General features: G+C 37.8%; 1 protein-coding gene across 6 annotated transcripts in view; it reads right to left on the bottom strand.

Moving 5' to 3' along the window:
- TJP1 (tight junction protein 1) overlaps positions 1–12540 on the bottom strand; it is a 69383-nt gene that overhangs the window by 5233 nt on the left and 51610 nt on the right. For 4 of the 6 annotated variants that reach the window (XM_082060822.1, XM_082060821.1, XM_082060823.1 and 1 more), the window contains exons 19-26: positions 11929–12282; positions 11260–11511; positions 9642–10538; positions 9211–9305; positions 8476–8700; positions 3890–4065; positions 2706–3147; positions 990–1207 (exon numbers count right to left, since the gene is read on the bottom strand). In XM_082060822.1, the coding sequence (XP_081916948.1) occupies positions 990–1207; positions 2706–3147; positions 3890–4065; positions 8476–8700; positions 9211–9305; positions 9642–10538; positions 11260–11511; positions 11929–12282 (2659 nt within the window). The remainder of the gene's footprint in view (positions 1–989; positions 1208–2705; positions 3148–3889; positions 4066–8475; positions 8701–9210; positions 9306–9641; positions 10539–11259; positions 11512–11928; positions 12283–12540) is intronic. The other 2 variants (XM_082060825.1, XM_082060824.1) reach the window with 1 other exon arrangement.

Here is a 12540-nt window from a genome sequence, read left to right as displayed (position 1 = left end):
AGCTTTCCTCACGCTTCTCTTTGCGCTACACCTGCAACATTCTGCTTGTATGGATTTGTGGCACACCGGGCTCCTGAGCCGCTGAAGGATTTATTCTGCCCATGACCCTCATCCTAACAATCAGAAAGATCAAGTGCACAAACATATAGGTCATTTTTTACCTTACACCTCCAAATGTCAATGTAAAATTATTTAGTTGAAGAACACACTATGTTTGGTTTATGAAGATTCAAAGTAACTGCAGATTACAGGTAAGGCTTTACCTGCAAATTTATGAAATTAACCCCTTTAAGTTTTTTTACTTGAAATCAAGAACCTGACAGGTCAGAAAATGCATGTACACTGGACTAGTGGTATGAAAGACAGACTTACTATGAAAAAATTGTTTAACTAACACTACTCAACCCTTACAAATCAGGAATAAACATTTATTTATGTAAAAGTTATTTTTTTATTTTTTTAAACCATGAAGCTGTTTTCTGTAGAGAAATTGAAAAAAGTTAAAACGCTGAGTATTTTAAAATGTTAAAGTGTTTTAAAGTACATTTCAAATATTTAACTCAAGCTAAATTAGTTTAGATCACATGCTTTATAATTCTTTTGGTCCTAACTGTGAGATTAAGAAATATTTTTAATAAGAACACCTAGAATAAATCTCTGCACTTTGTAAGGAATCTACAATTCCAAAAATTCTTAAAAAGAATAATTTAGAATCCTCCTCTGGTGTACTAGGTAAGTTTTAAATGAGTACTTAGGTCTACAAACTAAATATTCTCAAGATATAATTCAAGGCTTCCCGCTTGCTTACAACTTTAAATATTAAGTAGAATATTGCTCTACTTGTACTACTAGCGAGATGTATACCCTGTATTTCCATACAGACACATTTTATGTATTGAAGCATATTAAGGTAATTTCATATTCTGTTTTGCTGCTGTTAGAAAATAATTGTATTAAGTAACAGAACAGGGTACAGTGCCAGCTCTTACCTTTCTCTTTGTCCAAAGGTGGAAGTATACTGTTGTCTCTGCAGACTTTGAAATATATTTCTTGCTCTATTCCCTCTGGAATGGCTCCTTGTGGTATAATAATACTGACTCCAGTCTCTATGGAGCTCAATACACCACCATTGCTGTTAAAGACACCTCTTGCTGTGGCTACAACAGTGTGTCCGTCTTCTTCCTCCTCATCCTCGAGCGCTGAAGGGCTGAAAGACAGACCAAGCCCGGCAGTTTTATCAATGTTTACTTCCTGAAAGCCAGTGGGACACCTTCCACTACCACTTCAGCAGGACGCAGCCTAGAGTAGGCTAGCACTGATTTTAGAAAAACATGGAATGTGTCCCACACTTGATTGTGCAGGACAACTAAGAAGAAAGTCCTAGTTCCACCATGAAAGAGAACATTTTCACACAAAAAAATCCCCAAAGCCCACAAACTCTGAAAGTGTTCAGAAAATAGTTAAAGCAAGCATTCAGACAGCTTGAATCTTGTGTTTTCAAATGCCTGCTTCTGGCATTATACAGAAAGAACTTGCCCCAGCCACACACTTCAGCTTAGTTAAACTAAATGTAGTTAGCATCTGAAAGTTTGTTTTTCCTTCCAAAACTCTATTATGACTTTAATACCATAACGAGCAATATTTCTTATTCAAGCCACACTGAACCCTTTTATTCAGATACACATTGAAAACAAAGCCTGTAAAAAAGAAAAAAAAACCACCAACCATAATAAAACCACACACAAAACAGAACACTTTTTTCCAGTTTGCAAGGGTATAACTAAAGAGAAACACAGGTTATCAAATGACTGATTTGAGATAATTTCTGAAGAATTTCACTCAAAGAGCCAATAATTTCAAAATTTCTAGTAGTCTACAGAACTATACAGCATCAAAACATCTCTCAGTTGCTTAAGAACAAACAGGATTAATCCTTCAATTACATTTCTGAGTTACTGAAATTTCAAGCAAGATTTCAAGTCTGGTTCATGCATTATTATTTTTAAACCAAACAGTAATAAAAACAGTGTTCTGCAAATATTATTCAAAAAACTTGAGTCAGCAATAACTTAATATTGTTATACTACCTGTTGCTCTTGACATAGTTCTTAAAGCATATTAGGGAAGCACAAGCTACTTTTAAGCAGTTGTTTTGCCTCACAGTAAAGAGAACCCATATGGAAACCCTAAAATGATTTTCTCTTTTTACAAGTATTTTTAAAATTTCCCTTACGCACATGTACCACGAGGTGTCTCCTTAAGGATACAGAATGAATACTGTTTGGTGTAAAAGATATCGTTAGTAATTAATTCCATCTTCTAGAAACAAATTGAGGACAAATTACTACTACCTACCACAAGATTTATAATTATGAGAAACAGGAAATAAAATCCATGCCACTTTCTAATAACAGGATGCAGGATGATACAGGAACACAGGCCATACAGTAAGTGTCTATCCAAATGCTCTTCAGTACCCTTTGGCAGAATTTTGGAGTCATAGTATCAATCTTTCAACTATAACATCAACAGAAATTTGAAGCACAGAAAAAACCCCACAACGAAACAAAAAGTCACACACACAAAACACAAACCAACCAACAACAAAAAAAAAAAAAACCAAACCAAAACACAGCACTTTTTTCCACAGTTTTCACAGCTGAACTCATAGATGTACTAACAGAAAGAAGAAAGCAGCAGCTTACCTTACAGGAATGGCTTTAGGCACAGCATTAACATTATTTGGTTGATATTTAGGCTTGTCAACCTGTACAGCAAAGGTCTCCATCCCACTGTCAAACTCAGGAGGCTGCGATGAGCTGTGGGATTTCAAAATCGGTTGAGGAGAATTTGGAGATTTTGATGGCAACTCTGGTTTATGTTGAGTTTCATTTGGCAAGAGATTATGGTTGAATTTAGGACTTTCAAACTTGCGCTCAAAGGGCCTCGCAGCACTAGTGTAAGGTTTTGTTGTAAAGCGGTTGTAAGAAGGAGTGACTGTTTTCTGAATCTGTTCAGTTCCATTAACGGGACCTTTGTCAGGGAAGCTCTTCTGAGGATAAAAAGTAGACTGCACAGTGTCCTCTCTAGAGGATCTGAAAAGGGCTGGCTTATTCTGAGGTGGAGGAGGGTCAGACGCAGAGTTAACTGCAACACAGATAAGAATACCAGAACTTGTCAGTAATTGTCAGAAATTTCTAGTCACACACACTATGACACAAGATACATCTTTGTCAACTCTTAATCTGCTATATAAAATAGCTTAGCTTACAGAGCCAAGCTTAGCTTTCTCAGATCATCAGTGCTATTATATTTTGTATGTTCAGACAGGTTATCTGATGTTTCATTAAACAGATACATAAGATACAATGGTATGACCTTTCAACAAAAAGATTAGACTGATTTATACCATGACCAATTAAAAAAAGAAGAAAAGCAGTACTGAAATACTATCATGCACTTGCACGAACTGGAAAATTCAGTTGGACTGGGAAATTCTCTCCATGCAAAAGTAAACCCAACTTTTTATTCTGGTTTAAGAAGCCTGTAACTATAACACTCATGCCTAAAGAACTCTGGTCCAAAGAACAGAGAGGTACATTTTTAAGTACTGGAAATTCTACGTCATCTTTGCTGAGACCACTACATATGGACAAGACAGTTTATAGCGACTATTAACACCTGGGTGCTACAGTTTCAGAGAGGATCACCAAATCTCTTCCTGAAACTCAATCTCACTATAGTAAAAAGCTATTTTCACTAATAATTATTCCAGGTTTCAGTTGAGAACAACATAGTTCCCAGCACAGACTTGCTGAAGCAACCACATGAGCACCTGACAAGTGACAGTGATAAACACATGAGACAGGGTGGCTTTCCAGCTGCTCACCTTCAGAAAGTGCAGGCTTGTGATGTGCTGGGAGAGACAGGACAGGACTATTAATGGACTGAGGTTGTGTGTACTGGACCGAGGGAGCAGGAGGAGGAGTCGTCACTTGAGAGATTGGCTCATAGCGTTTCTCACCCACAGGCCTATCCATTGATTCAGTATTGGTTGTTTTCCCCCTGTTGAAATAAAAGAAAAAACCCAAACACTTGACTGTTCTGCTTCCTCAGGGCTCAAAGCTGCTGTATTCACTGCTATTTTTTTCTTCTATGAACACCTGATTTCCACCTCTTCCTATAAACATTAAAACACGATCTTCTTTAATATCCTGTCTCAAGTATAAAAACATTTATTGATAAGCACAAGAGATTAAGACAACATTGACTCTTTAGAAGAAGATTAGTAACACAAACCATGGCAAACAAAAGGCAGATGACATTTCAGGTGTATTTGCATAATTGCCTATGAGATCTTTGGTTTTCAATTTCACTGGGGTTAATTTCAACGAAAATTTGTTCTGTACTTAGCAGGTCATCAAAATAAGAATATGAATCCACTTTTTTGGGTGGTTGAGTGGGTTGTTTTCGAAAAGCATAATTAGCCAATAGGACAATGGATTCTAGTACAACTCTTCTGAATACACCTAGTATTTGAACAATGCCATCTTCATTAGAAAGAAATGTAATCAGCTTAAGCTTCACTAGCTTTATGTGCATAGTGTGAGGAATTTTAAAATCTTATTTTTAAAACACTTTTCTTAAAATTAGAAATATTTCTCCATAAGTTTAGTTCAGGAAGTGACTGATTTCACAAATACCTGTAATTTTGGACCGCAATGTATTATTGCACTTACGTGCAGAATTTGTGTTTAAAATTTTAAGTGCACATAATGCCTGTGATGAAATGTAACAGCGAGAGGACACCTGGAAACATCCTCACATCAACAACAGTCTTACCACTTGATGTTCCTTTTCAAGTAGTCATAGCTAGTGTAAGAGCCAAGAAATCTAGGTGATGGCAAAGCAAACAGCAATAGAAGAATGAAAGAAAACAGTCATTCTATCTTGAGCATATTATTTCTTCACATTTTTAATGTTAGTCCTAGCAGTTCTCACATGACAAGGTTGTTGAAACAAAGATACACTACTTTTAACAGTGATGTTTCTGATAAAACCTTTACCATACACACAGGTACAACAATCACCTACTACATGTAAGATTTTTTCAGTGAATTAGGACATGGTCAGGATCTCAAATTGACAGATATTAAAAGAAAGAATAAGATTAAACTAAGCCATTTGTTACAATCTGTATAAACAAAATTGTTCAATATGTGGAAAAAGTGAAGAACGTACAAATCCCATATTCTAACAGTCTCATTTACGGCCCAATTTACATTCATTTCTTCAGTCTTAACATAATGGAAGGACGATGGTTTAGTATTGCAGATCATGTACTGAGGGTACATTCATAGCAAAGGTTTCTACAGCACTATCAGCTCATACAGTTGCAGAGCCCACACCATAAAATGCTTCTGATTGTGTTCAAGAATTCCTAAAAGGATGTCTTAGAACAATCGATTACAAATCCTAGGACTGGCAGAAAACCATAAGCATACCAATGAGTTCCCCTTGATTTTTAACACTTATCTTGCTTATATGTTGCAAGAAAACATATTTTACATTAGGACAGCTTTCCCTCATCCCCTTCACTTTCTGTATGCTCATGAAAAAATAACAGGCAACAATTCCAGACAAAAAGTCTTACTGCTTCAGAGGAGCATGTTAGGAAACTAAGAAAAGGGCTGACTGACTTTCCAAAGTCTACTTGATGACCACATGAATGTGATACTCAGTGAGCTAACCAGGATCTCTTCATGAATATAACTCTAAAACCAACGTTGCAAAAAAAGAGATCATTTTTCTTCTGCTGTATAAGCTTCTGTTCCCACTGATTTTATATTAAGCCTTTCATACAACAACAGATGTTATTACTACACACTCACTCACTGTCTTTGCTCCAGGTATTTAGTAGCTGCTTTCTCAGAAAACCACCCACCTGAAATCGCTGCTTCCCAGAGGGGAACATTAACCAGGGGAGGGCAGCACTGCAAAACCCCAACGAAAAAAACACCCCAAACCCACCACACTCCACACCTAATCAGAACTGCTTGACACCTTTTTGAGGAACTAAAAAATTGCGAAAGGTAGTACATTTTGATGAAGGAAGCAGAAAAGCTGTGACAAAACCAACACAACCAGCAAAGCTGCACTTAATATGAAGCACATTCTTCTGTCACAAGCTCCTGACCAGGGAACCAGCCGTAATCTCAACTGCATCGATCAGAGCCTGTGCACAATGAAACCAGTCAACAACAAAATGCTTGCTTCTAAGTTGTGAATGTACAAATTGAGTTCCTCTAATTATTGATGTGCTGTCTTATAAGCTGTTTCCCACTACATTTTTGTTACGAAACCAGTACTTAGCTTCGTAAATTGCTCCAACTAGATGTACTGAAACATGTCCAATTACAAGTTCTACTATTTTCGTTCATCAAAAGAAACTAAGCTTTATTCTAGTTACTGCCAGCTGTAACATGCAGATATAGCAATACCCATACAAAGCAGCTTTAGTAATGGCAACTGGTTTGTGTTTTCAGGCAAGGACATTGCAGGATGCTTCTAGAGGCAGTACTGTCCAAATGAGTAGCGTTCTTGTTTATCTCTTTTCACTTCCATAAATATTTTAGTATTTGTCTATTTGCGCTGGACTACCCTGGTTAAACCTTCTTTCCCATGTCTGTCCCTTCCTGTTAAGGGTTACATTCTTTCATAAAGAAAAAAACAAAAACAACCTATTTTTGTCCCCTGACACATGAAACTATCAGCCTTAAAAACTGTATTATTTTATTCCTCTGTGGCAGTGAGACATCACCTTCCTGTAAGTACAAGCCCTGAAGCTATACTCTAAGTCACAATAAAAACAAAACCAGAAGCGAGCAGCCAAAGAATGGAGGTGTCACGGCAGACAGAAATGGCACACAGAAGTATGGAACTCTCTCTCCCTCTCAACTATTAGCAGTTCTGCAGCAAAAATTCAATAGTTGTATTTCTCGTGTTTTTCAGCATTTGTGACAACACTGCAGAGGATAACGAACATCGAAAGCTTACAATGCTCTCTCCCCATCTGAGGAGTTTTACAGTCTTCAGAGTGACCTGATGAAAGCTTACAACATTTCTCCCAATGGCAATGATGGCAACACAGTCTGTGCCTACAGATCAAAATGGATGATCCACGGGTAATGTATTTTTTTGTACATTGGATCATAATTCTGAAAACTACTGCAATGCATTATGAGGCCTGCAAAGACCATTTGGTTTTTTTTGGTCTTCTTGTATGATACCCAGAGGGCAGGACAGATATGCTGCCATCTTTCCATCAGAAGACACAGGGCAAGCGTAAAGGAAGGACAAACATCCCTGACAGAGAATCAGAAGTGGTAACAGATTACGCACATCTTCCATAGTATATAAAAAAAGTAAAATAAGAAACAGTTATCGCATGTAGACTTGTTGATTATAGGAGAAAAAAAAAAAAAAGAGTGAATACTTTAAAATCTCTCAAGCTTTTGGAAAGATTCCAGTATCCTCAGTTCACAGAGAAAGGCACTGGCTCAAATCCTTTAAGAGAAGCACAGGAACAGTGGATCAAGTACATGAAAGATGGCTTGCATGTGCACTTAACACTGTCAAACTTCAGCAAGCTAGTTTATTATTTCACTAAAGATCTCATTTATGTTAAGGTTGCCATATTTTCGGTTTGACCTGAACAGTCCAGATTTCAAGCAGAAATGTAACCAAAGCCTTCAAAACCACACAATTTTCAGCCTACAGACAGCAAGTCAAGATAGCTTGTCACAGTAGCAGCTACAAACATGCTACAGTTTGAATTAAAACAAATTTTAGAAATTTAGGTAACTGTGGAGAGTATTCACAAAGTTTGACGAAGTATCCTCCAAGACAGCCAGTTCTTTACCTGAGCTAAATCTGTGTATGAGCTTTCACACAATTTCTGTATCAAAATGTTCCAAATCAAGGAAGCAGAACAATACAGGAAACAGATGTTTCCATCAACATATTAAATTCTGGCCTCAGCAGTATTCCCTAAAGGCTCAGTTTCCTAATGTCAAACCCAACTAATGCATGCAAGCCTGCCTGCAAAATAAATGCTTGTAGAACTGGAATAAACCAAAAGCCTTTGCTTTGAAGGATGTTTAAGCACTCTACTAGTGAGACAAAGAAAATACTTTGTTATGTTCTGTTGATAAGTGGTAAGCAAAAGCAGTAGCATGGTGAAGGTCCCCAAACCTACAAAACTACTCATTTCATTTACCAAAATAAAAAGTTACGCAGTTATCTGTTTTCAAACTAAAGCTACACCCTAAAGAGAGAAATTTACTTTGGAAATAAAAAATAATTTCAATTAGATACCCTGAGCCCCTGGAAATCCATTGACAGAAGCAGAATTTGTTTTAGTCCTACATGCCTCCCTCCTTTTTCCAATTATAAAAAGAAAACCCCCAAACTTACTTAGTATAACTGGTGAAATTCAGCTGATTCTGCGAATGCATTTGTTTAGTGGGCTCAGAATGATGGCTGGCGGGAACCTGTGCAGATGGCTTGTTTTCAAAACTCCTGCGATCAAAGTATGAGAGCTGCTTTCGATAATATTCTTCATCTTCTTCAGGATCATAATGGTTTGAACGTACAATATCTTCAGGTGGCTTTGCTTGAGGTCTCTGTGGTTCTGGGGCTCTAACCAAAAATAATAATATACAGTTGCCTTGCACAGTTGAATGAGCATACATATACAAATTAAAATTGTATTTTATAACCTAGCTGGCAATAAAGCAACCAAAATGTAATTCTCATAATTGCACACTTTGCCTTATTAACCCACATTTCATGGAAATAAGATAGCTGTGACACAGCATAAAGAAAGAAAACACTTATTTCCTTTTAACCTTAACTTTCCTTTTTTGGTTTACTTTCTAATTACCTCAAACATAGAAAAAAAGATTGGAGATACTGGCTAAGTTTCTTCCTAAAAAATGCTGAAAAAAACCCATACTGTTCTCTTCTACTTCCCAGCAATCATGTCCATGAGAACTGAGTTCATGACCAGCCTTACTGTTGACACAGAAAACACACTGACACACCCTGACTCTCCACTTGGCAGTTTCCAAAATGAACCCCTAAAATGCATTTTCTGAACATTTTATCTCATACTGAAAACTAAATTCAATTAATCAGTTGTGCATCTACCTGTAAGTTGTTTTGTCGTGTTCATACTGGCTTTGAGAAGTTGGTTTTGGACCACTCACGGTTGTGAGTGTAGGCTTAGGTGCTAGTTCTGGAGGCTGTAAAGAAAAGCACAGCATATTCTCTTAGATGTAACATTTAGAAAGATACAGCACTTAATGAGTAAGAAAACTAAGACTGCTCTCCCTCTCCCCCAAAAGGGAAAACAGAAGGAAACGCTAGAGAACGATGAACTATAGGAGTTTTCAGCATGGCAAGATTCCCTTCAGCGTTTTCATAAAAGTTTTCAGCTTCTGCTTTTGAAACTTACTGCAGTTAGCTTGCTAAAAGGCTATTCCACAAGCAGTAAAGCTTTCTCTCAAAGACAATATTTTACTTCTTGCAATGCAGTTTCATTAGCAAAAAGCAGGAATTACAACACTTAAATAACTCACCTTGACAGCTGATGTATCACTTGGGTCCTTCATTTTTTCCAAAGATGGTGATCTTCTTCTTTCAAATATCTTAACCCTGCTTCGCACAGACTGTGGCTTCATGGCTGGATCTTCTTCTTCCTCTGCTAGAGATGGTGGTGTAGGCAGTGGTTTACTGTTAGAAGGCAAAACTTCCGGTTTGGTTTGTGATGAAGGGGGAGGAGGAAGAGCAACACCTGAAGTGCCATGAGGCTCATATTGTCCAGCTTTAGCATTATAAGCTTGAGAAGGACCTTGTTCATAGCCCCTTATATGCGGATCAAAGTACGGCTTCGGTTCAGGAGATCGAGATATGGCTGACTGGTATGGCTGAGCTTCTTGTTTGTACCTACCATGTGTGTCATACCCAACAGCATGTTGATCTTCATATCGCACTTGTGGTAAGCTGAAGTTTTTGGGTGCATGCTCATAGCGAGGTCTACCATCATAGCTCATTGGAGGAGGTTCCTCAAAACGAGGTTGTGCTGGGTAATAGCTGCGTTCTGTGCTCTCTTCTATATTTTGTCTGGAATCAAGATCCCTAGGAGGCTGGTTTTCATAACCTGTTCGTGTTTGGTTGTAGGGCTGCTTTTCATCATAATAAGCCCAGTGCTCCTCATAGGGAGGCACACGGTCATCATAATGTAGGCGAGGGTCATAACCACGAGAAAATTGGTCGACATAGTTTGTAGAATCATATCTATATGTTGACTGTTCATAGTCCCTACTTGGTTGTTTTTCTGCATACTGAGCCTGGGATTCATAGATCAGATTCGGGTCTCTTTCCTGTCTCTGTACTGGGTGATTAATCGCTGGCTGTTTTAAGATGTAGCTTTGTCTGGATGCTTCTTCATTAATATATGGATCCTTTCGGTATACCTGTTAAAGAGAGCATCGTATTTTCAGTTAAAACTAAGAGTAACTGCAGCTGCATTTAAAATGTAATATTTTGAACACTTTAAATATTGGTTTTAATTTTGTTTAAAAGCAGAATAATTTGATGCGGTTGTTTGCAATCACAGGAAGCTGAACTTGGTGATTCAAGAGATTAATTCTAGCCCTACTTTTAAGCAAAACCTCCAAGTAGATTAAAAGGGAAAGACAAAGGTAACAGTCTCTCATCTTTGGGATTTGGTTTTGGGGTGGGAGGAGAGGGGCAATGTACATACTTTTTTGCAGGGGGTGGAAAGAGTGGAAGTAATTTAACTGGATTCATCTTCATGATCAAGGATTTGACATAATTTGAAGTGTGCAAAGATCTAGTGTCATTTTAGGGAAAGAACAGATTTTTCTCAAGGCCTCATTAACAAATGGCAGAATATTGACAAGCTAAAACAAGTCGCATATAAAGTAAAAACAAAATACAGAATGCAGCCTTTTAAAAAAAGTCATCTTTTTGAGAAGTGAAAAGTATATAGTTTGAAGCCATGCACACAAAACAATGCTTAGCAATTCAGATGAACTGGTTTTTTTTTGTAACCTGCATGATCTCCCATAGGAAAAAAATTAGAAGAAATTATCGAAATAAGGGCAAAACAAAAAGATCATGCGCTAGCTTGATGGAGAACAGGAAATCAGCGCAACAAGGTGGCACAGGTACCTTTGCTGGATCTACATGCGGCGATAAGGATGATGGCTCTTGATCTCTTAGGACTATATGAGCTCCCTCAGCACTTGTTGTTCTTAAGGGGCCCGCTTGTGGTTGGTAAGAGTTGTAAGGAGCAGCAGTAGGCTCCTCCAGTCTGACATTAGTTAGGTTTACATTAGCATTTACTGCAGAGGTTGATGAGGTTGCAGGGTGTGATTCAGGCGACGGGGAAAGGTAAGGGACTGCAGGTGAGGCTTCTGCTTTCTGTGAAGTGTTTAAAATATTTTAAATATACTGCTATTGAATCGCTGTATGACTTTTTGATTTATATTAAAATAATTTAAATGATGTTTCGACCAATGCAGCTAGATGTAGAATGAAATGTACTGAAAGTATCATGCACTATCACTTCCAGAAACTCATTATGTTGAAGATTAAACAAGCAAAACACTTAATCAAAGCAGAATGGTACTTCAATCCCCCTCCTGTCAGAATGAGTCACTACAACAGGTAGGACAAGCTGACTCTCCACGTCATTATAACGTATTACTGTTGCTGTTGACAGATTCTTGTACACACTCACAATACTGGTAAGCAGACTATAAATACAGATCTCTTGTTCAAGGAACTTGCAACCTGAAGTACATGTATAGTGGTCAGTGCATAAAATTACTTTCTTACCGGCTGAGTAGTAGTCGTTTTAAATCCTGAAGAATCTATTCTGAGATTTGGCTGCGGCTGAGCTTGAGATGCATAAGTAGGATAAGTCTGAGTTTCATGATGCATTCCAGAAGAATCCTCTCTAACAGGTTCAGAAGAACGTGTAATAGCAGATTCAGGAGGAGTCCCAACCTCATCATTCAGCGTTTCATCCAGTTCTTGGTCAGTATAAGCACCCCCTTCCGTATCTGTGTCTTCATAATCAGATGTGTGCCTACTGTCTGTGCTGTACATAGAATATTCACTCCCAGGAGCCGAGAGGTAAGAAAGGCGGTCATCATGTAAATCAAGGTCATCACTTGTAGCACCATCTGCCTGTGTCAAACAAAATTAGAGTACGTGTTTATTGAAAAAACTTCCCAAAGAAAGCTCTTTTTCTTGCAATGTAAAGCTAGGAAATTTTTTGGTGAATGATTCAAAACTGAACAAATGGAGCACATCTACCTTGTTCTGAACCACAACATAAAGTCTGGTAGTTTAAAAAATTGTATTCCAAACCCAGTGGCACAGCAACAGTATGAGAATTCAACAATTCTGAACGTCACAGGGAGGAAGAAATCAGGTTTCCATCAT

This window comes from Streptopelia decaocto (assembly GCF_964273445.1).
Source record: "Streptopelia decaocto genome assembly, chromosome: 9".
NCBI lineage: Eukaryota > Metazoa > Chordata > Aves > Columbiformes > Columbidae > Streptopelia > Streptopelia decaocto.
This window is presented reverse-complemented; position numbering and strand designations above follow the sequence as displayed.